Genomic DNA, 24,728 nt, shown 5'->3' with positions numbered 1-24,728 from the left:
GACAGTTGAAAGAGCATGCTTTGGTTAACTAAATATATTATATTTAAAAAAAATCTACTTTTCGTTCCGTATAGAACGACAATTTCATATGTATTATATTCGATGGGTTCAATGATTCAATTTTAAAGAAGACTTGTTCAGTGCAAACTCATACATAATCCCCTGTTCTGCTTGTATATATATGTATCACTTCCATTTCTTGCCTATCTTATGTAATTTAATACATTTTTTTTCTTTACTCACCGTGGTTGCCTGGAAGAGATCGCTCGAAAGCGATAAGGCCGCCAGTTGCCCTCCTTTTGATTTAATTATGTTAAATTTTTTATATTGTAATGTAACAAAGTGTTAATAAATAAATATCTCTAATAGCTAAATATCAACACACAAATAGACTGTATTAACAATATTCTTAACCTACATAATAACAATTAAAAATTGATAAATCGCTGCATTGCGATACTTATTCGTTGGGCGAGGTATATATATATACATATATATGTATATGTTGATTATATATCATAAAGAGTGTAACTACTGTAGATATAGCACTATGCTTGTGGTTGGTTTTTCTTGTGTTTATTGAAACGAAACTTCTTTATCGGTGTTGGAAATAATACCGTCACATTTCTCCGTTACGCGCCATCTTTTTCTTGTCCCCACCACGATTTATTCGAAGAGATTCGAAGCCATTAATAACAAAAATATATAATAACGATAACAATGGCAGTAATAATTATATTACAATTAATGACATTCTGTATTAATCTGGTAGTAATAAGGTAAATTGAAGTAATTATATTTTTTGTATTCATGTCTATGATAATAATTTTTAAACTTAACTAATTTCTCTAAAGTTGCATATAGTAGATAATTTTTCGAAAAATACCGTCGTAAATAAGTTTCACTTTTTACGTGTTTACACTAGTACACGCACACATGTTTTTTTCTTAATTGTATGTTCGAACAACTTTGTTTTATATATTAAAGTATATATTTGAACGTTTCATTTGATACTATTCCACCCTTTGCATGTATCATTGCATCAGAATCGTTATCAATCAAAAAAGTACAAAAACAAACAATGCCGGCGGCAGGCTAAGATTAAAAAGGGCGGACAAAGTCTGTGGCGGTGTGTCTGTATCGAAATATTATTTTTAACATTAAATACAAAAACTTAATTTTAAAAGTATGACGACAGTTAAGGCTTCCGAGGAGAAATTGAGGAACTTAAGAACGGATCCAAATGGATGGTTCAGGAATGGCCTTTCTTATTCAAATTGAAATTCAAAATAACTTTATTCATATATGTGTTAACATAGAGCAGAGTTGTCAGGGCCCTTTACGCCAACAGCGAGATTACATTAAAAATGTCAGATTGCTTGGATCCTTGCATGTCCAATGCAGTCCTTGGATGCTGTTGATGATTCTATCATTCAGCCTTTTAGAGATATAGAACTCCAGACAATGCTTCTTGGAACTTCATAACATGATTCCCTTTCCAACTGCTCCCATCTACGAACCATGAACCATGGAACATCTCCCATGAACGTCAACAGAAAAGTTTACATTTACTACCAGTTCGCAAGTCTAGGGCGGAGAGCGTTGAAGAAGAACTGGCAAGAAACTCTCCGCCAATCTTTTTAATCGCCAAGATTTGAGTCATACATATTGTTTGAAGTGGAGCAAATCATTACGAAGGATTAGACTTATTTAAATAATCGTCAATTTTATAAAAAGATAAACGAGAGTTTTAAATATATTCAGTGATAAATTAAGACGTAAGCCTGGTCATTTTAGGTCTAAGTCTCACAGATTTCATCGTGTTGGGTCTAAGGCACGGTTCCTTACGATGTTTTCCTTCGTACGAGAGAATGTTAAATGTCCATGCAACGCATTTTCCATGTATATCCGAACTGTCACGATTAAGGGTTGTTCAAGATACAAACGCACCTTAAACGCCGGCAACGCACAAGCTCCTGGCGTTGCGGTTGTCCATGTAAACACTTATTTAAGTGACCCGCCTGCTCGGCCCATAAAAAAACAGGACATTCTTTAGATTTATTTGAGCGTATACACAATTGTTTCTACGGTTATATATATGTATTGTCCATTGAGAGCCAGCCTTGCAAAGTAGACAGACCGCAGACAAAGAAGAAATAAAAAAAATGCCCATTCAAGAAATCATTTTGTAAAGGACAATCTGTTAAAAGAGCCCTGATAGTCTGGGAGGTTTTATCACGATTTTTATGATTGCCCTTCTAACAGTAGATTAATAGAAAAAGGAAAAAGTTTTTATTATTAAGTTAAATATAAGTTTGGTTGTTGGATGGTCAAATAATGCTGCCATTTGCATTTAATCGTTTAAAACAAGGTCTTTTAATATAAAATAATAATGTAATTTATTTATGGGTTTTTAATGTAGGTGACACTACCTATAAATAATGTAAGTCGAATATTGTATCTCGGAAACGAGAATGTTATATTACAATTTATGAGTGTGGGAAAAACTAAAGGGTACCGTTGGGCTTCAAGTGAGCGACATTTGCTAACGTTTCGTTTGGTTTACTAATGATTAAGTTAAATATATGACGGAGTGATCAGTGAAATGAAAGAGGATATCACCCAAATGATGGTGCGGGAAGATACACGGAGGATACAGAGACAGGACCGATAACATGAACAACGTCTTGAAAACAAGATCTAAGTAACAAAACAGTTGCTGATAAATTATCTCCTACGACATTAGAGACTACTTTTTAAAGGCGGTCATTATTATTATCGACCATTGAACAGTCGTTAATTCATAGATCAACAGTGACTAATTAAGTAAACCGTTCGTATTAACTATTTTGAACTATTTAACTTTGATGTTAATTAATGATGATGAAAATGGTAGCCATACCAGTGCCATTCCCCCGACTTTTATATTAGCTTAATTAAGATAAACTGGCGTGTCAATCTAACAGGCAAGTAACAGCCTTCTGTGCCTGACACACGCCATCGTGTTGGGTCTGTGTCTACCTTCGTAGGAGCGAATATTAAATGCGCACACAGACAGTCCATCCGTGGTAGTCGCATAGCCGGGGTTTTACGACCTCAGGGCTGAGAGTCACGTGCTGATGCCACTATGCCCACATGCGCGGATAGACTATAATTTTTTCCCAAAAAAATAAAGTTTTATGTCGCTTTTACACATTAAGAAAAGACTTTTTAAACTGATTGAAGCCGTGACCACGCTGTAAAGCACGCGAAACGTCGGAAAAAATTCAAATTTAAAATTATGTAAATTCTTAACGTTTTATGTCCTAAATCTTTAAACGTGTACTCTTCAGAATCTTGTTATTAACAACACAGTTAACTTAGAACCAACGCCATTTTTGTATGCTGCTCGAAGGTCTTTCAATAGCATGAACATTAGGATCGTTGGTCAAAAGCTTATTGTATTCTGAACCGAGCTCGTTCCCTAAGATTCAGCATTCATTCAGTTCAAACTGCTTCATTAGATTCAAAACGTAGACATAAATGTAGTCAACATAAAAAGTGTATTTTAAATTAGTCCATAAACATCTTTGAAATGAAAAAGATACAATTTTGTATTATTCTTTAAAAGGTCTGATTATAGGCTAAGAGATGGTAACGTCTCCACGTTTTACCAACTTCTCAGGTTTTTTCTTTCTATGATTTTTTCATATAGGGTAAGCGAATTATCCACAAGATGTCGCTAGTTTAATTTAAATGCTGTATTATTTCGTTTAGCAAGATACCTACTAAGAAAACACATTTTAAACGGATTGAAGCCTTGTATCATTAATATAAACTTATAATTATTTACATAATTTTAAATTTAATTTTTTCCGTCGTTTCGCGTGCTTTACAGCGTGCGTGGTCACGGTGACTGAAGACAAAAGGTATTGAATGTCAAAAGTATCACAGCTGTGACCACCGTGACCACGCACGCTGTAAAGCACGCGAAACGTCGGAAAATTCTAAATTATGTAAATAATTATAAGTTTATAATAATAATACATAGCTTCAATCCGTTTAAAAAGTGTTTTCTTAATGTATAAAAGCCATGTTAACAAAAGACCTTTACGCCAACAGCAAGTTTACATTAGAGAAATCACATGAGCGCCTTGGATGCTGTTGATAGACGAGTCAGCTTTCTATAGACATAGCACTCCAGAGCATGCTTCTTGGAACTTCATAACATGATTCCCTTTCCAACTGCTCCTATCCAGAAGCATTCCGTCTTTGTTGTCCGCGATTACACGACTTCAAACTCAAACTCAAAATTTATTCATATAGGTAACCAAGTACACTTATGAACGTAAACAGAAAAGATGTTAAATTCATTCTAAATTAACATTTACTACTAGTTTGCAAGTCTAGGGCGTAGAGCGGTCAAGAAACTTTCCGCATCTCTTTTTAATCGCTAAGTATTGAGTCATACAAATTGTTTGAACTGGAGCAAATCAATCCCAAGAATTAGGATAATTTAAATATTCGTCAAATTTATAAAAAGCTTTATTGATTAATGTACTTTTAACGTTTGTAACGTTAACAGCAAACTCCTTGCCACCTTCAATAATACCTAAGCAGATACGTAGAAGTGCCCTCGCAATATGCCGCATCTCTAGCATTCAAATATTCGCGCTTGCCTTGGCTCTTAGTCTCCAAGTTACGCCAGACTGCCCCCAAAACGACTTAACTACAACTGAACTTAGCCATTTCGTTTCATACTTGTATACGTGATAATAAATGCATTTTTTACAGCTGTCATTTGACTGTGAGTATTCAGAAATGTCATAAGCGTCAAATTGTTAGAGATGTTGTTGTTTGATTATAAATTATACAATATTTTTTATTAAATCAATATTTTACCATATCAAAATTTTTTGGCCTAATGGCGTCAGTCGTATGTTCAATCCATGTGCACCTTTCTATGTGCGCAGTTAACATTCGCTCGTAAAGGAAAACATCGTGAGAAAACCGGCATTCTTTAGACCCAGCACGACGGCGTGTGTCACACCTTGCTCAGAAGGCTGATTACCTACTTGCCTATAAGACAAATGATCATGAGGCCAGACGTCAAAAGGTTGTAGCGCCTTTTTATAATCACTTTCCTATAAGGCTAGCGTTGTAAAAAATTTACAGGAGCCGAGAGTTTTGTAACCGAACATTAGTTAAGTTAATATATATTTTAGTTAGAAGCGCAAATGTAAGCATCGCACACTTGAAACCAAAAAGACCTCTGTAGTTTTTCCCACAGTCATAAATTGTAATTTAAAATTCTTTTTTCGATAATGTCCTTATAATGTCACATACATTTACAAACTCTTCATGAGATCAAGTAGTTTAGCTACCCCTATAATTAATTAATAATTAAAGCCAGTTGTTACCCAGCTTAAAACAAAGTATTTCATTTAACATATATCTGAACATATCTACGACAATTTAACTCGAGTGTATTACTGATTTGTAGTAAATTTCAATATCGATAAATTAATTGCGAATTCCCAAAGTTCTCTAAGACGTATTAAAATATATATTTATTAGGTTAAGGGGAGGCGGTTCGCAATATATTTGTTTTGTTTGCATATAACACCTTCTGTAGCAAACGGGTAGGACGCTTAACTATACAATTATGTAAAATAATTATGATAATACATAGCTTCAATCCGGTACAAAAGTGTTTTCTTTCAATGTGTAAAAGCTATGTTAACAAAAGACTATAATAAGTGATACAAATTAGGCACAAATTGCCAGTCGCGAGTGCGTTGCCAGCTGTCAGAATCGGTACGCTCTCCTATTAAGCAAGGAAATCACCCCTGATTTTGACACTTCCCTGCTGCCTAGCTTCTTGACCACAAGTCTGCTTGATGGCATACCTAATAGGCCACTAGGTAGGGATCCCTGGCCATTGCGTGGAGATGTGGTATCTCTCTGCATCATTTACCGTATTTATCATGGTGTTCAAAGGAGTTTTTGTGTCTATTACCTGAAGCTGAGTTTCACCATCAGACGACAGGGTAGAATACATTCCATCCGTATCACCTCGACGTCCACAACTGAGCGTTTCTTGAGGCAGTTCTGAAGTATTTCCGAACCAATTGGATGGGGAGTCTATCAAAAAAGAGGATATTGTTGCGGGCAACTCATTTGCCAGCCTTCTGGCAATGTAAGTGTCCACGATCAGAAAAACATTTCAAAATTCAAAATTCAAAATCATTTATTCATATATTCATATAGTTATAATAGACATTTATTAACGTCAAAAAAAGTAATGTATATGAAATGCTTCTAATCTTACATTTACTGGGCGGTGGTGTCAACGGTTTGACTGCTATTACATAAAAAAAAATACTATGAATTATAATTTTCTGTCTATTAATATTCATATTTTTGTTATTTCTATGTTGTTTTATAAAATTTGGTGTAACTTTTTACGCAAATACACAAATTAAGAGATTTGAATATACCAAATGAGGAGCAGGTTCAGCAGGTGGTGGTGCAAAAACTGCCTTTAAACGCACAGATGGTGAAACTGAGCTGCAGGTATTAACTTAACTATTTAACTTCGTATAATTATTCTTTATAAGGAAATTATAGTTTTATACAATTGACAAGGTCTATCTATGGTTTAGTGAACATACAAATAGCCACAGTTTAAATATTTCTTGTTGATTTTTAAAAACTGTACAAAAGGTAATTTTCAGAACTGTTATTTTATTTAGTGCAGTACATTTTGAACCCGGTTTACTTTGTCGGCTGTATTTTAACCTCTCGCACAACTTCGCCTTATACACACTCAAATTAAGCAGTCATTACTAACAGGTGACGTACAACGAGCATATATTAACCTCTCTTTCCAACATCACATATAAGAGGGAGAAATACACCTATAACTGTCATTTAAATCATCTCCCGTCTCGTATCAAACTCATACGAGTGAGGGAGCCGGAAAATTAGGGTCTTTAGAAATTATTACTTTGTAAATTGCTTGGGGTGTATCGATTTTAGAGGTTTTTAAATGCTATGCTAATGCTACAGTATACTTTAAGTCAAAGGCTGGATTGTCTTCTTAATAGGCAAGTAGGTGATCAGCCTTCTGAGGCACGTGAGTCCAGTGCCGGTACTTCAATGTCTTCATTGACACACGTTGGTTTCCTCCCGATGTCTTTTCTTCATGTATCCTTGAATCCTCTTATGATAAATGATATTTGTCTAGCTATAATTTATAATTTCCCATAGCCGGAGTAAATTTAATTTCAGAAAACATTGGCCAAGAAAAGCTTTATTGCAGCGGGTCTTTAAAAGCCCATTAGCAATTTTAACCCTTCACAATAAATATGTCGAAGCACTTTGGCCCAGGTGGAAACAGCGTTTTACGGTTAAATATAACGTTTTAATTTTTCAGAATGAGTCTATAATGTTTACAGTTAATTAATTGGTGTTATATTCTGGATTTCTTGTAATATTTTTTTAGGTCTGGGCCTTTGGTGTTTCACGAACTGTCAATCTAACGAGCAAGTAGGTGATCAGCTTCCTGTGCCTGACACACGCCTCTATTCAGTCTAAGGCAAGCCGGTTTCGTCACGATGTTTTCCTTCGTATGATCGAATGTTAAATGCGCATTAAAAGTCCATAGTACAGCCGAGGTTCTATAACCTCAGAGATGAGAGTTATACAGGAAACTGTGACCTAAAAAGCTGTACCGCGACTGGTTTAGAAATGAGTATCAAATATTATTTTCGTTTGTTGTACCTAATATGTTTTATTTATTGGTTAAAAGATTTATAATATATCGTTTGTAATATTAATTATTGTAATTGAAATGTATCTATTAAAATCGCAAAATATGTTGCTAAGCGCCAAACTACTCGACTGGATCAATTTGATTTCTTTTTTCCTTGATCTCTAAAGGTTTTCACGGAAATATTGCTTAGAAACACCTAAGAACCAGTCTCTACGGGTTAGCATAGTATGTTCCATATGTTGGTATGTTACTAAAAAGGTAGGGTAAGTGAAATAATATTAAGGCAAAACAATGTTCGCGCCTAGTAATCAAATATTTCTTATTTCAGAACTAAATATCTAACAAAATCGATGAATACAAGGGAAATAATTATAATTTCATATTTTTGTGTATTTCGGATTACTTAAAATGTGATTTAAAACTAAAATTATCAGTTTAGTTTATATCAATAAAAATAAGCGCAAACCTCCTCGGCTGGACCAATGCGAGTAACTTTGCTATTCCTTAGAACTGTGGGGAAGGTTTTTATTGGAAAAATATTTTTTTTGATTAGATATTCCGGAACAGTGTCTTTTTGGTAGCAAAATGTTCCATATTATGTTACTAACAAATCAAACTTAAAAATATAATTGACTTAGTGTTTTTCAATTTGGTCATTAACTTATTGCCCTAAAATATAAAACATATTGCAAACTTATACATTGTGTGATGGTTGAAGCTCCTTACAAACGTTGTGTATGACAAAAAAGACTTGGCGATTAAAAAGAGTGGCGTAGAGTTTATTGCCAGTTCTTCTCTTTCGTTCTACGCCCTTATAATTATGCATTTAATGTATTTTTTTTGACATTGTGTTACCAATATGAATAAATGATTTTTGACTTTGACTTTGATTGTATTCTTACAGAACACATTGGAAGATGTCGAAGGCGTCAGTGGTGACCTAATATCAGTCTTGAATAGAGAAAAAATTTCCGACAGCCGTCACAGTGAACAACTCCGAGGTGATAATTAAAGATTTAAGTTGACGCCTGGTAGATCGTACAGGATGTGATTGCTCGGCTCCACAAATTGAAGATCTGTCTCTTCAATCGACAGCTCTCGTCTGGGTGTCATGGTCAAGGAAGTATCTGGAGCAGACTATCTGTTTCCACCGGTTTCTGTCCAGCACCTCTCACCTCCTCAGTTTTGAGGACAATGAGTCTTTCACTTGATCGGTCCATCTGGTTGGTGATGGGCCACGTGATGTTTTGCCTTCCTTGTTACCATGATCACAATCATGTTTATTATGTATAAGGTTTAAAGATGTTGTTTTTATTTCTCTGTTATGCGTTCGTTTCATTTTTTTTTATTTCACTTCTTTAATATCGTTGTTTAGAGATTAGAAAGTAGATGAAACGAAAAAGTGGCAAAATATAGTAAGCGGTAAAAATTAAATTTTACGTATTTATTGAGGTTAGGTTTACTGACAGAGCGTTCGAATTTTGAATGTACAACACTTGCTCATATTCCAACAATTTTAGTAGAGGTAAAACTAACGTACCGTTTTTGAGAAACCTTGCTGTGTTAATTATTAACTATTGTTTTCTTTATGTGTACATATACTACTTCTTCAAAGAGACTCCTAGGGAGTGTGCTGCCGATATTGCCGCTGCTGAGGAAGCCTTCTCAAGTTCTCATGTCACACACGTGTATATCATTTCTATAACATATTTTCATAAGTGATTGTATGCCATTTTTTTTATTATTTTTCTTTAAACCACTTGGTGTATGACGATTGTATTTGTTGTAGTGTTATAAGTTAATTGTCAACTGACTATTGTCCAGTCGATTCTCAAGCCTAACTACACTAAAAACCCTAAGTGAGAGGTGTTTAATTTCACAATTAAGACGAGAATTTTATTGTATATGCGGACTTTTTTGGAAACACCGACCATACACAAATATGTTAGGGCTGCGGTGAATCCCAAAATATATTTAAATTACTACAATAATTGGGACTTAACTAAATATGACTATTTAATCGGCCTGATATGAGCTGCACGACAAATTATCTATATTATAGACTTATTACTAGATGAAAATTTGACCGGTCCGATGTGAGGTATCCGATCAAAGCTGTATGTATCTGTTTTCCGCTTCCTTTTATAATGGTGTTGCGTCAGAGGGGTACAGATACTGCTTATGCGGGGAAAAGGGAGTGCTCTGGATATGTAACACACATCATAGCAAACTTACACACAAGCCACCCAAACGCAACGCCCAATGCTTTTACTCCTTCAGAGGTCATTTCATCTTATTTATTTTTTCACACTTCGGTACCTAAAAGCATAGGTTACATAAGTAATTAACATCGCTAACAAGCGATTTCTTCCAGGCAACCCTTATATGGAACAATAAATTAAAGACACCTACAGTGGGTAAAGTAGAAGAAGTGCATAACAATAACAAAAACATCTTTCGTAAAAATGAAACAATCAGCAACATCTCTTCCTTTTCCTGTCCTATCCTATAAAATTGCAGGTGTTATGTAAAATTTATTATGTCAAATTATATGACAAATCGAAGAGACTGCCCACACAGGGAATCCTAGTGCACCACACTACAGAAAGGGAGCAGATAGAGGATACCACGACTGCCATTGGGTCTTAATTACAGACTTCTTTTTTGTCTAATTAATGGAGCTCTAATGAGCATATCATGTTTATTGTTTCCCTAAATCGAAGAATAGATAATATTGTTTCATATTATCAACAAAATATTCTTTTTAATACAGTAAATTCATTACGAAACAGGAAAAAAATTAATTAATGTTCCTAGTTCCAGTAAGTTTTAGATTTAATTAAATTCATGTTTAACCTTCTTAAAAACCAATCATTCACTTACAATCTTAAACAGCATCTTACCAACCTCTCCTAAACTGAAGTATTCTCGAGCAATAGTAGTTTAATTATAAAATTCTAAGTGTTATGTAGAATTTATTTAGTCTAGTATCATAATACGTTAAATGACTAGTCCATGGTACAGGCAATCCTAGAGCGGCTAGCTAGTTCCTCTACTAACGAAGCATTATTTTTATTATTTGTGTTTTTTATTTCTTCGTAGAAATATACTCGTGTATATAAACCCTAATCATTTTTTTTTCAGAATTTTACAAAAAACTTATAGAAACAGACGCACAAATAAAAAAGCTTAAAGATTCCATGTTCCACAACTACCGGGATAATTATGAACGATTCAGAAGATCTGTAACAGGCAAGCATCCAAAACTACACGATAGAAGATCAAGAAAGAAGAAAAACGCAAGCAGCCCGGCAGACGGTGTTTTTGTGAAAGAAGAAAAGTTTGTTATAAAATATGGGCCAATCAGGCGGAATTATCCGAAATGCGATCCACACGACGAGAAACAGCATGAAGTGAAATTTAACCATCCGTTTTATAAAATCAGTCGACGATTTGATGAAATGCTAAATAAAGTCGATAATAATATCAAACATGATATGACGACAGAAAACGAACCGAAAACTGAGGTTACTGAAGTGAGAGGTGCTCGTATATATGAGTAAGTAGCAGTTGACTTAGTGACATAAGCGACTCTCATCCCTGACGTTCGACCCTGCTGTAGACCAATAGTTTTGGTGCGCTTTTAACCCTCACGTAAAACATCGTAAGAAGAGCGGCCATAGACCCTGAAACCGCTGATTATGTCAGACACAGAACTGATCACCTACTTGTCTATTAGATTTTTTAAATGCACTCATATTATACGACCCAAGGCTGTACAGTTTGCTTATACTTTCTTAGTTTTATATAGAGTTGTAATTTCCTAAATCATCGGAGTTACGGCCCGAGAGTATAGCCAGACGTGGGTACTGTCTTCGACTGATACATTGCATTCATTCGTTACTTAGCAATTGAAATTTCATTATTTCGCTTATATTCTATTGTTGTACGCGAGTGGTTAATAGAGTAAACTTAAATCCTGTATTATTTAAAGACACGTACACATAAACATACAAACATAAAGAATACTGACACAACTCACATTGTTTATTTTTATTTCAGCACGTATCCAAAAGATATCAATTTCAAAGCGCGGAAGCTACTTCAAGTAGTGGAAGAAGAAGACTTAGGTTACGAAGATATGAAGGAAGTACTCGCTGATGATAAACATGATGATGATATCGATCAACAATCAGAAAGACTGAAACGTGATGTATGTCACATTTATGTTAGTCAAACCGTATGAAGGCTTGCTTTAATGCAGTGGTAATAAAGAATAGCCAAAGATGGGGTACATAATATATACAATATGGTTCAAATATTTACAAAAGGAAAAATCAATAAAAAAAATCAATATCCAGTAATATCTAATTCGGATATGCCGTGTGATTCTGTGAAAGTGAGGTTATGTACGTGGGTGTGTGGGGTGTGCTCGTGATGCAGGTATTCGCTATAGATATTCTTAATACTCCTGTATGCGTTTAATACGTATGAGTAAAATAAGGATGACAATTGTCTATTTTAACTTTGACACTAGAACACTTTGAACTAATTCTTGGAGTAGGACAGGTGGTGCCGTTGATGGCATAGCGATAGCCTAAACAATTTAAGGCTTAAATAGTGGTCATTGTATCTACGATAGTAATGTGAGTGCTTAAAGATCGGCAACGCACTTGCGAGCCTTCTGGCAATGTGAGTGACCATGGCCGGCGGTGTCACCAAAACCAGATTCCACTTCTATTATAGGGCATATTATTATTATATATAAGGCATCTATAACTTTTGCTTTTCGTCTTATTTTGAAAATAAATTTTATGGGAGCAAAATGTGAGTAGTTCAGAAATGAGTAAATTTTATAATCTAATATAAATTATTATAGGAGTCACACAACATGCCAAACGTATATAATCTAAATTGGAAAGGACCAATGCTGTACCCAGATGAAATCAACGCAATGATAAAAGATGCTGCACTTCACAACTTACAAATACCAGCAACTAAAAGTAATGATAAAGAGTACAATAGTAAAAGAGAAAAAGAACTATCAGATCGGGAGTATGTAGAAGATTATATTGATAGTAAATATGATAAACTGGTTGGTCTAGCTCAAGCGTATAGCGATTATGGTGTGTTGGATTCTAAAGAGAAGAACACTGAAAAACCTTTTATTGATCAACGTTTTTTTAAAAGTCATGGACGTAATAAAAAAGGTAACCCATTTCCAATAGACAAACAAGTAAATATTTGGTGCCCAGTTTGAACCAGTTGTTAAGACGATAAATGCTGGATATAAATAAATGTAATTGTATTATAGTGATATCTCAAATAAATAAGAACATCTCTAGATTTGCAGACGTAGATTCTCAGTTTTCTATTTAGTTCTCCTTCGTAAACTTTTCCCTATCACGAAATCTGGTACCACATACTGTCAAATCAAAAACTCATTTTAGAGTTCGGATCATGGATCGCTACAATATCTTTAAGTCTAGGCCTTAGATCTCTGTATCTGTTGTCAACCTGATAAGCAAGTAGGTGATCAGCCTCCTGTGCCTGTAACACTTTTTAGATTAGCCTAAAAAGGCTAACTGATTTCTCACGATGTTTTCTTTCAACGTTCGAGCGAATGTTAAATGCGCACATAGACAGAAAGTCCTTTGAATAGCCGTAGTTCTACGACTACGAGGTTTTACGAGGAATAAGAGGCGTATGCTAAAGCCATTAGGCCAACACTGCTCTTTATAAAAATCAGTGATAAAAAATTACGAGTCTTTAATAGTATACTGTTTAATAAAACAAAGTGCTGTGTTTGTGCGTTGTCTCCATGCCAATGCAGTGGCGTAGGTACTAATGGCGCTGTTCCCCTTATTACGTTGATAGCATTAAGATTTTTTTGTTTAAGGATTTAAGATTTACCTTTATAACAGTGATTAATATTTAACTTTCATGTAGGGTTCACCTCATCATCCGAAGGATTAAGAATCGAGTACCGCCCTGGTCCAGCCAACGACAATAATTTTAAAAAAATTCTAGAAAAACACGTAAAAATCGTAAAACCATTGGCACCAGTAAAACCACCAAAAATATGCAACGCTAGAATGAACATACATTTCTTCACTGATAATAATAAAGATATCAAACTTAAACCTGACAGCACAGTACAAGCGATCGAAATTAATCCAAATGCAGACGATAAAAAGAAATTGGAAAAAGATAGTCCTTTTAAATTCAAATCTAGAAATCTACAGTCTATAGATATGAGTACAGATAATGTATTTATAGATAACGTACAGGATGTAGAAATAAAACCAAAGATAAAAACAGAAGATAAGAAAGAAAATGAAAATCTTTTAGAATCTACAACGTTGCAGTCCATGGATACGAAGAATCAAGAGAAAACGTCACTAGGTTTGGGAGAGTTTATGAGCTTATTAGCGGATTGGTTTTTCAAAATGGCCGACGCTTCAAGGTCAGATTTGAACAAGTACCTAAATAGATACTAAAGAAGTAGGTAGTCCATAACTTCTTCTTCAGTAGCACTTTTCAGTTTTGAAGCTAGTATTAGTGGCACCGCACATCTTTCTCCACTCTCCCTTGGAGTCGGCAAGTCTCTGGGTTTTCCAGGGTGTACATACCTATGACGTTCCAGGTTCCTATTCCTCTTTCCTCTACGTTATTGTGGCCAGGAGCACATTTTGCACCATGTGACCTGACTCAACATGGCGCCGGGTGGTAGCTGAACTGAATTCCATCCTATGATTTTCTTAAGATTTACTTTCCATTTAGTTTCTTTCCTTTCACCCTCAGCTCCACTAATTTCTAGAGAATTTATTCACATTTGTCACCTTATTAAAATTCTAAAAACTAACTTTGTAAGTTACTACACAATATCTTTTTCTGCTCTAAAGAGTAAACATCGTTTCAAAAATCTATAATTGTCAGATCGTTGATTAAATGTTTTGAGGCGAGCGAAAAAACTTGAGTAACTTATTTAATTCTTAGGGATGTAGCAAATTTTAGTTAACTCTTTATTATTTATTTATAACATAAATAATGTCTACCTTTAATAAAAAAATGATACTAGTTTAATGGAAAAATATTTTCAAAATGACTGTATCACAAGTTCAGGTTACAAACCGTAAAAGTAATATGATGTGATATGTCATCGATAATTAAATTCTGTGTACTTTGACAACACACACAAAAATGCTGGTACGAAAATTATTTGAGACAAGAGCCCGCCTAATCGATTATCTAGACAATATACCGTCATTACAATTCCTATAGCATGCCTGTATAAACGTTATATTTATCATTGTTAAATTTAACAAATATACTTGTAATTTAATTAATTAATTTAATCTGCAAGTCCTGTTCTTGTATTCAGGTCGTGCTTTCTGTCTGTTGTCTAACATCTACATCTACATTTTCGACCAGTTCACGCAAGTCGAGTCCGTAGAGCGGGAAAGTGGAACTGGCAAGAAACTCTGAGTGGAGCAAATCAATCCTAATTTATAAAAAGCTTTATCCAGAGAGTTTTTTTAATGTTTAGTTTATTATTAAGAGAGATTTGAATTTATTTAGTGATAGTTGTCTAATTTCGCTTGGGAGTTTGTTGTAAAAACGAATACAATTTCCATATAAAGAGTGGTTTATGTTCTGGAGCCTGTCGTTGGTCGTAAGCTTAGATTAGTTCTGTTTCGAGTATTATACTGGTGAAAGTCACCATTTGTTTTAAAATTCAATTTCAAACATTGTCTTTTATTTACGTGATCTGAGCTATTTAATTTTTTCAGATCTAAACCAGTTAATAAAAGTGAAGTTTTGTTACCAACTTATGACAATGATATGGTAGACAATATTGGACATAGGTCAAGAATGCTTCTGCAAGCAAATGTAACTGATGAAAATATTACAACGTCTGCAGCTATTGGTATTACAGCTCTTTGAATTTCTATAAATTCCATTTATATCAATATTTGTCTGACACAATGATAATCAAATGGAATATATGTTTCCGTTAGTAATAGTTAAGCTAATCTGACACTTTGGACAGTTTCATTAACAAAAATACCTTTTGCTATTATTATTTTCTTTATTTCTACATAAATTTGTTACAGTGTATATTAGGGGATGTTTTTTTTTAATGGAGGACAACGGGCTCATCTGATGTTAAGTGATACCGCCACCCATGGACAATCTCATTGCCATGAGGCTTGCAAGTGCGTTGCCGGTCTTTTCAGAAATGGTGCGCTATTTTCTTAAAGGTCAACCTCAAACCCTCAAGTCAAATTGGTTGGGAAATACTTTAGTGGGCAGCCGATGAGTCTTTCACTTGAGCGGTATATCTGGTTGGTGAACGGCCACGTAATCATTGCCTTCTGTGTGATTAGTTTTTAGTAGTTATCGTCGCCTTTGCGCATTGTATGGGCGAAATATGTTACAATGTGCTGTTGGTCAGCTTCGCAGTCCACGATATATATACAAGGAATATTTTCAAAAAATAATTTTAAATTTGCGTTATATCGTTGGAAGTGTCAAAAATTATGGATCACCCTTAAAGATTTAAAAATATCTTATCTCTATATAAAAATTGTTAACGGGACTATTAAAAAGTGTATTAAAATTATAATGAATTTGAATGTTCTACATTTTTTTACTAATTTCTACCTAAAACCTATTTATCATTTAAGTTACTATAACCCATTATTGTTTTTAATATTTAAAATTATGGATCTGTAATTTGTAAGAATTTTTGAAAGGCTAAAGTAGGGTATGGCGCAAAACAGCTTCACTGGTCTACAGTGGAACACGTGGGCCTCTTCTATTTCTCTCCACTGGAAGTTGCCCAGGTCCATGTCAATAGACCGGGTGGGTTGGTTGTAAATAAAGGAAGGATGGGGTCCTCAGAAGTGGGTGTATAGTCATATCAACATTGGTGAACCTCTTTCGATGAAATGAAATGTAGACTGTGTTAGAGCAGTGTTAACATAGTGGCTGGTGACTCTGATGGTGGTCAAAGCTTTCCTTTAGCTGTGCACCAAGGTATCATTTGCACTCGATTTGCACAAGAAAACAACGTAAGCAAACTGGCCTTACTAAAAGTCAACGGCGTGTGTCAAGCACAAAAGGATGTTCACCTACGCACCTATAAAAAATACTAAAGATATACAGGCAGTAGCCTAGAAGCTAGTCTTTTGGAGACTATGTTGGAAAAAGTAATAATAGTATATATAGCTTCCTTATTTTAGCTAAATTTGTAAACAATTACACGAAATTAGATAATATACCTATATAACATTTAGTTATGCTGAGATAATATGTATGATTCCAATAATGCATAGGTCTTAAGTGTGATTGTTTGTTTTCAGTCAACATCACGACTAATGCAACGACAATAATTCCAAATACAACAAAAGCTATTGTAAAACGAAGTGCAGATTTCATTTTCTGGAACGATCTTTATGATGATGATGAATATGGAGCTAAAATGGATTACTTTGATGTGACTAACAAAGAAAAAGGTGTTGTGATAAAATCTAAGAACTGGTTACAAGATAAAGTTAAAGGTGCAGCTGATAAGATTAAGTATGATTTTGAGAAGACCGTGAATTCTTTTACAAAAGTTCCGTAAGTTTTATAGAATATAGCAGACTAGTTTCTACACCCCTCACTCACACCGCTGGCTCTGCGACCCAAAAAGTGCCTTGGCCTCTGAAATGAGAATCTTCCACCGCTTCCTGTCCTGTGCTACCAGCAGGTCTGCCTCGACTCTGTTGATATAGCGGTACCTGCTGGGATCAGATAAGGATCCGTCACTGCCCGAGCTTGGCCCATGCACTCAAACCACCTCAGCGAACGTAGTCCATGTAAATGTCATGGGTTCGAAACCCCACTGTGTAATGAGCTCATATTTATTTTATGTGTATGTACGGGGCAAACGGGCAGGAGGCTTACCTGATGATATGTGATACCTTGCCCATAGAATCTCACATTAATAGAGGGCTCGTAAGTACGATGCCAGCCTTTTAAGAATTGAACGAATAGAGTCTTGAGGTGTTTGTGTCAGGAAGCTGATCACCTACTTGGCTGAACAGAAAATGATGCAATCTAAGGTACCAGGAGTTGTAGCGTCTTTTACATCGCAGTATAACCCTTCATGGGCTTGAGATTTCTGGAATCGCTGTAATTCACAATAAGGCCTGCACGTGCGAGCCTTCTGATAGTGTGTCTATGTGTTTATTACTTAACATCAACCTCTTGCCTGTTGCCCCCAGGTCTATTGAAGTTAAATATTAGTTATATTCTTAAAGCATTATTCTTGCTATTAAAAAGACGTTACCATGCTAACAAAGATGGTACTACCTAAAATCCTTAAATGTAGTGTTCAGTCTGCCTGCTTACTACGTTACTTCAATAGGTAGTTACTGCCTACGGCCAAAAAGGGAAGTCATCGCAGCCCATGAACACCCATTTTTGGGAAGCGTTTCCGGCATTTAAGGGAGGACTATGCTTCGTTCTTTAGATAGACAACGGTGACGAAAAGAATATATAGTATAGGAGATATTTTGTTTGCAGAAAATCGCCTAGCAGATATGATAAACCAAGAAATAGGCCAACCCGAAACACTGAAACTAATGTAAGATTTTTTATAAATTAATTTATGATCGTTCTATCTAAATGGTTACATTATTATTAAGGTGGAAGGAGTAATATAGGGCATAACATTGGTCGTTGTAGTATTCCAGTAAAAAATATTTTACTACTTACTGCTACTGCCGAAACTACACAAGTTATGGCAGTGCCTCAGGCATGCCCAGGTTTTGATGACCATCCGTTAGAAAAGAACACGTATCACTTTAGGTACAGTAGGAACAGTATTCACAGTAGAAGAAAGTATTGTGCTCAGACAGTATCAGCTAACATATTATATACAACAAAAAACAATTATATTCGGCTGTGCTGTGGGCTGGTATGAAAGTGAGGGTGTTGGTGTGCTCAAGTTGCAGGTGTTCGCTATGGATATTCTCAATACTCTTTGAGCATCAGGTAGCTTAAAAAAGGCCAGGGTCGTTGTATGTCTGGGCTGATACAAAAATGAGTTTTATGAATTGTTGTTGTTATCTGGCAGGCAATTAATTTAATTTGAGATGACATTTCGTATAGTTTCGTCGAGTGATTTCGGTGGCGGTTGTTTTAGATATGTTCAGATATATATTAAATGATATAATTTGTTTTAAGCTGGGTAACAACCGACTTAAATTGTTTAAAACATAACTATGATAACATTAGGAGTAGTGGGGTTGTGACGCTAACAAAAACTACTTGACTTCTTGAAGAGTTTGTAAATGTATGTCACATTATTGGACATTATCGGAAACGAGAATTTTAAATTACAATTTATAAGTGTGGTAAAAACTAAAGGGTTCATGTTGTCTTCAAGTGTGCGATGATTTTACATTTTGTGTGCGTTTTTAATTATGAACTAAAATATATGTGACACAAAATGGTTACAGTCAAACAATACGTTTTGTTATAAATAATGTCTTGAAGAATCGGAGAATTCTTTTGACCTAAATACAATATATGTGAAATTTAATTAATGTAAGAATGACAATACTTTAAAAACTAGAGATTTGTTTTGTTTACCAGCATGTAACAGGACCTGGTGTGACGCCATCGTGCCAAGGGTTTTTAAAATTATACCACATAAAATATTTTCAAAATTACAGAATTACATATAACAATTTGAGTAGGTTCTACTAAATAACTACTGCCTTGTAGTTTAATTTCGTTTAAGACAGTGTTGGATTGATTGTATTTATTTTAATGATAGGCACGTAAAATCTTAAATTTTACGTTTAGATACGACACAGGGGCCGGCGATCTTGTATGAATCCAATTTAAAAATAAAATTTATTTGTATATTTATATGCACATTATGTATATGTCATAAGTATATTACAAGCTAACTATTTTAAAATACATGACAAATTATGGTATATTTAAATTATACAAAAATTAACTTCCAATTTTAGTTTTTGTACTTTTTTTTAAACTGCGCGAAAATTTCGAGTGAAAGATGCCTGAACTCCTAGGTTGGTGACAGACGGAATTTGGAATGTTCTGCTTATGCCTTGCGAATGAAGGGATGTTAATGTCCTGTAAGAAGTTACTTGTCTGTACTTGACGATTGTTTTTATAAGGTTAACAAAAATGTCGGACAATTGTGATAACAACTTGGCAAATTATAGCTTCGAGTCATTGACTTGTATTTGTGAAACTTTACTAGGAATAAAATGGTCCAACGACGACATAAGTCAACATTTGTTTATTTACTTTGTAATTTTCGTATTTTAGAACGAAGACTTCGATGTATCCAAGAGTTTTGCTAGATTAAATGCCAATTTAAAGCACGTCTGTAGAGAGGCGGTGGACGCAGTTAGGAGTACGCGCAAAGTTGAAGGTATTTTGAATATATGTACATTGAAAGATGTTTTAGCAATTTTTTTTTAATAATGTCACTGACAGCTCAGCTCAAAATAAGCTTGCTACGCTAATATTCAGTAATCAAAATCTTTAATTCTAACTCACAAATATATTTACAATCTTCTGTAATCATTAAAAATTAATTAATGGAAAATTAAAACAAATTTAAAAAGTTTAGTCCCTGTGCTTGGACCTTTAACGCTGTATTGCGATACTTATTCGTTGAGCGAGGAGAGCACCAGCTCTGAAGCCACCCGTACTATCTACCCCCAACGTAAGTCTTTAATTAGCGTCTGTGCACTTGAAGCCCAAGAGTCTACTCCAAAGGGAACTAAATCTTTCTGGGAAAGATTTTTATATTTTAGTCGTTTATTGTTTTCCAGCCCTGCGCCGAGAATTAAATATAACAATTTCCGTTAAAAAAATTCTTAAGTTATAAATAGTCATATAGGAGAGAGCCTCCACCGTGAGGTCACCATGAGGTCATAGCTTGAAAATCCCACTAATGATAAGCTCGTAATAAAGAATAGTCCAGTCATAGGAGTCCTCGTTACTCGGGGACCGATGTGGTGTTTGACCATAAAGGAGCACCATATGGGGTTGTCAAATAAATTTGTCATTTATGGGTATTATTATTAGTCTTGATGACAGTAAGATGATCTACTTGCCAATACAGAAAATGATCCAGTCAATGGCCTTAAGCAGGAGTTGCAGCTCCCCCGCCCATATCCCATAAATTCCCCGCTATTTATGGGATATGGGTTTCTGGAATCAGTGTAATTCACAATTATGGTTGGTAATAACGATCGTCTTTGCTCCTTTTCATCACAGGAATAATATATTTTTCAATATATAAATATGTTAAAGCAGTGTTGGCTTCGGCGTGTGACTCTCATGAGGTCTTAGAAGCGGCTGTTCACCAGTTTCTATGCGCAATGAACACGATTATTAAGGAAAACAGCATAATTTGATTCAGATTACGTATAAAAAACGTTTAGCAGTTCTCCTTTTATATTTTGATTCGACGGTTCAAGCCTCGACTTCGAAGACTTCTGCAGCCCGAGCCAGGAGCGAGAAACTACTAAAAATGGGCTTGACCTTCCCTTTGGGTTAGACGAAGTGCAACGCGTTCCTCCACAGGTTAACAATTTTCTTTTAACTTTTTAGCCCGCAATGATGATTCTCAAGCCACGGGTCTGATGCAACGATTAATCCAGCTAATGGGAGACCTGGTGGATATTCAAGTGCAGCAGAGGACGTGTACTAGTATGTAATAGTGTGTTAAGATTAACTAAAGAGGAGAAAAAAAACAATCAAAGCATTTTAGAGATGTGACACGAACGAACCCGCCGTTGTCAGAAAAGTTATTTATGAAGTGGTTGAATTCGAATTGTTTCTCTTGCACATATTAAAACCAATAGTTGTTGTTGAATTCGACGTACTAGTAGGACATAATTTTCTTCGGCACATGCTGTTATCGATAGATTAAGAGTGTTAAGATACAGTTGTTAACATTACACGCAACGACAGTTAGAAATGTGAATTGTGGTTTCATGTGGTTGAACGAAAGTAGTAAAGTTAAAAATAAATTAAATAAATTAACACGTTTTATTAACATTATAAAGTTTATAAAACGTGTTCGGTCATTTAACGACCACCGCTATCATATCTGAGACACAAATAAAGTCCTTTTATTATGAAATCAACACAAAAAATCATAATGCAACCAACAATATTATATATTACTGACATTGTTGTACATTATTTGACGGCAAAGTTTACCGTATCGACGTTTTCATGTAATAGGAAGCAAACAGGCTTATCTGATGTTAATCTACTCTATAAATAAGGCCGGCTACGCACTCGCCCCTGTTGTATAAAAGTATGTTGTGATGTGGTCTTTGCCAATATATATTAATTAACAACTACAAAAACGACTGCATTACAGAGCTACCAGCAGATCTAAGAGACTTTTTGGAGTGGCTGGTGGCACCAGACGAGCAGCCCTCGGTGGATAACCTGGCTGTATCTGGATTTACCCACTTGTTGTCTGATGAGAGATATGGTAAGGTCAATAAATGGAATTGACTCTAAATACAATTCAAATTCAAAATGATTTATCAATTCAGGTAACACTATTTACACTCATGAACGTCATTAAAGAAATGCATATTAAATGCTTCTAATATCACATTTACTGTCAGTTCTCAAATCAAGGGCTCTACGCCCTACGGACTAGAATTACTGTCAATACCACTCTATTTAATCGCCAAGTTTTTTTTGTTTTACAAAATGTTTGTAAGGTGTTGCAACTATTACACCATGTTCTATATGACATCATAGTTAATTTAAAATATAAATAAAAATCAAATATTTGTTCTCAATCAGCAATATGCATGGTGAAATAGGAGCATGCACTTACATTCACTCGTTCGTATTGCACTCGTGGGAACAAAACGCAAATACATAGTCGAAATAACTAACATCACCGCTTACACGAATTCAAGTCCGACCGGTCACCTCAATTAGCACCCGTTTTTTAAAAGTCAATTGGCAAACAGAGAAATCACCAGAAGCCTACGACCTATCTCTGACGGAGGACACACACCAAGAGGATAGAACGGAATGCTTGGGCACGATCCACGCTGTTCAAGACCTGATACAGCAGTACGATGGGATGTCTGATGATGATAAGGTACTTGTACTAAAGTATATTGACATTTGACAAATAACACTTGATTTTTCATAGTTCACACGACTGTTGATATCTGAGCTTTCCACTGAAGTATTTCCGAACCAATTCGACTTAAGGTCCTTCAAGAAAAGAGCGTACCAATTATTTAATTGCTTGCAACTCACTTGCGACCCTTCTGGTGTTCACAAGCGGCGGTATCATTTAATATCAGGTGACCCCCTTGCCCGTTTCCCTCTTGTTACATTAAAAATGCTCACATTTGATATGTGACAGTTAATATTTAAAAGCTCATTTTTTATATTTGACAGATGACAGTTGGTATATATTATAATTACTTTGATGGTTAAGGAAATTGTAGATACTGTATATTTGATTGTTATGTTGAAGTTATGTGTAAATTTCAGAGCAAAATGGCTGGCGTCAAGGAGTATTTGGAAAACCAGTTGCAATATTTAAATAGAAAATTAGATAAAATAAATGAAAATGAGGTAAGTTTACAAGGACATGATCATGTACGACCAGTCACTTTCCGAGCGGCTTAATCCCTTAGCGTTGCATAGAGATGTAGGGTTTCCATGCATTTTTTACTGCATTTACCATTGAGAGTGTTCAGTGTTGTTTTAATTTATTAACCTGCAGCTGACTTTCAGCATCAGACGTCCAGACAGAAAGAAAAACACCATCCTTATCTCCTAGACTTCCGTCATTCCACAATAGAGCGTCTCATAAGGCAGTTTTTGCCGTCCACCACCACTATGTGAAACCAGCTGCCCACTGAAGTATTTCCGAAAAATATTGACTTAGGGTCTTTCTAGAAAAGAGGATACCAATTGCTGCAAGGAACGCACTTGCGAGCTCTTTGGCAATGTGAGTGTTCATGCGCGGTATCATTTAACATCAGACGAGCCAGGCAGACGTAGAAAGCCAGGTTAATTGAGAGTGTCATAGGCATATATTTATTAATGAAAACGACTTTTCCGCTGAGATAGCATTTGTAAAGTCGAAAAAGAAGCATAAATTACAAACGCTACCTTGCGAAGTATGATTGAGTTTTATAAAAAAGTAGAGCCTCCAAAAGCATAATACAACTTCACCAATACCTAGATCGATTCACGAGGAAGGCTTTTATTCTACAGGCCATATACTACAGAAAGAGGGAGACAAGAAACAAGAGAAACATACACAGAAGGAGACGATTTTTCAACAAATACCTTAATAATTTTGAGAAGAAACATACAAAAACTACAATTCATACTAAAATTACGAAAGCTAAACATGCTAATGAAATAAATGATAAAAATGTTGTTAATGATAATGTTAATGATAGTTTAAAAGGTAGATTAATTAATGATAAAAATACGAGGAATTTAAAAGATGTTTACTTCAAGGCTTTGGATGAAGCAAAGAAGACGACACTGAAGAAAATTTAATTTTTAGAAATATATTTCTCATAATACACTGTGTTTCACTAGTAGCTTCAGAGTGCACCTCACAACTCTGAGCTCGTAGGGTCCAATCCCTATCATCTATGAAGGCAAACATCGTAAGGAAACCGGCTTTAGACCTCATGTGCCAGGCACAGAATGATCTTTACTTGGCTATTAAAAATACACAAAACATTCAAAACACAAAAACAACGAAACAAATCTAAAATCGTAGGGTCGAACCCCTATCACGTATGAAGAAAATGGCTTTAGACTATGTGTCACAAAAGGCACTTTTCTTGGCTATTTAATATTCAAGAAGATTCAGCACTTGGCGGGCCTAGACCAAGACCTAGGCTGTAGCGCC

At 35.1% G+C, this 24,728-nt stretch overlaps 1 protein-coding gene across 1 annotated transcript in view; it reads left to right on the top strand.

Annotated features, from left to right (window-relative positions):
* Nucleotides 1-24,367, top strand: part of LOC123718749 — a 39,246-nt gene extending 14,879 nt beyond the window's left edge. The window contains exons 10-23 of the mRNA XM_045675518.1: nt 8,661-8,757; nt 10,901-11,315; nt 11,819-11,969; nt 12,636-12,966; nt 13,706-14,222; nt 15,550-15,686; nt 17,125-17,383; nt 18,332-18,392; nt 20,114-20,219; nt 21,410-21,508; nt 22,191-22,307; nt 22,804-22,937; nt 23,342-23,425; nt 24,074-24,367. Coding sequence (XP_045531474.1) covers nt 8,661-8,757; nt 10,901-11,315; nt 11,819-11,969; nt 12,636-12,966; nt 13,706-14,222; nt 15,550-15,686; nt 17,125-17,383; nt 18,332-18,392; nt 20,114-20,219; nt 21,410-21,508; nt 22,191-22,307; nt 22,804-22,937; nt 23,342-23,425; nt 24,074-24,367 — 2,802 coding nt within the window. The remainder of the gene's footprint in view (nt 1-8,660; nt 8,758-10,900; nt 11,316-11,818; nt 11,970-12,635; nt 12,967-13,705; nt 14,223-15,549; nt 15,687-17,124; nt 17,384-18,331; nt 18,393-20,113; nt 20,220-21,409; nt 21,509-22,190; nt 22,308-22,803; nt 22,938-23,341; nt 23,426-24,073) is intronic.
* The last annotated feature ends 361 nt before the right edge of the window (nt 24,368-24,728 follow it).

This window comes from Pieris brassicae, chromosome Z (genome assembly GCF_905147105.1).
Source record: "Pieris brassicae chromosome Z, ilPieBrab1.1, whole genome shotgun sequence".
In the NCBI taxonomy this organism is placed as follows: domain Eukaryota; kingdom Metazoa; phylum Arthropoda; class Insecta; order Lepidoptera; family Pieridae; genus Pieris; species Pieris brassicae.
The sequence above is the reverse complement of the archived record's forward strand: the minus strand, read 5'-3'. Positions and strand labels throughout refer to the sequence as shown.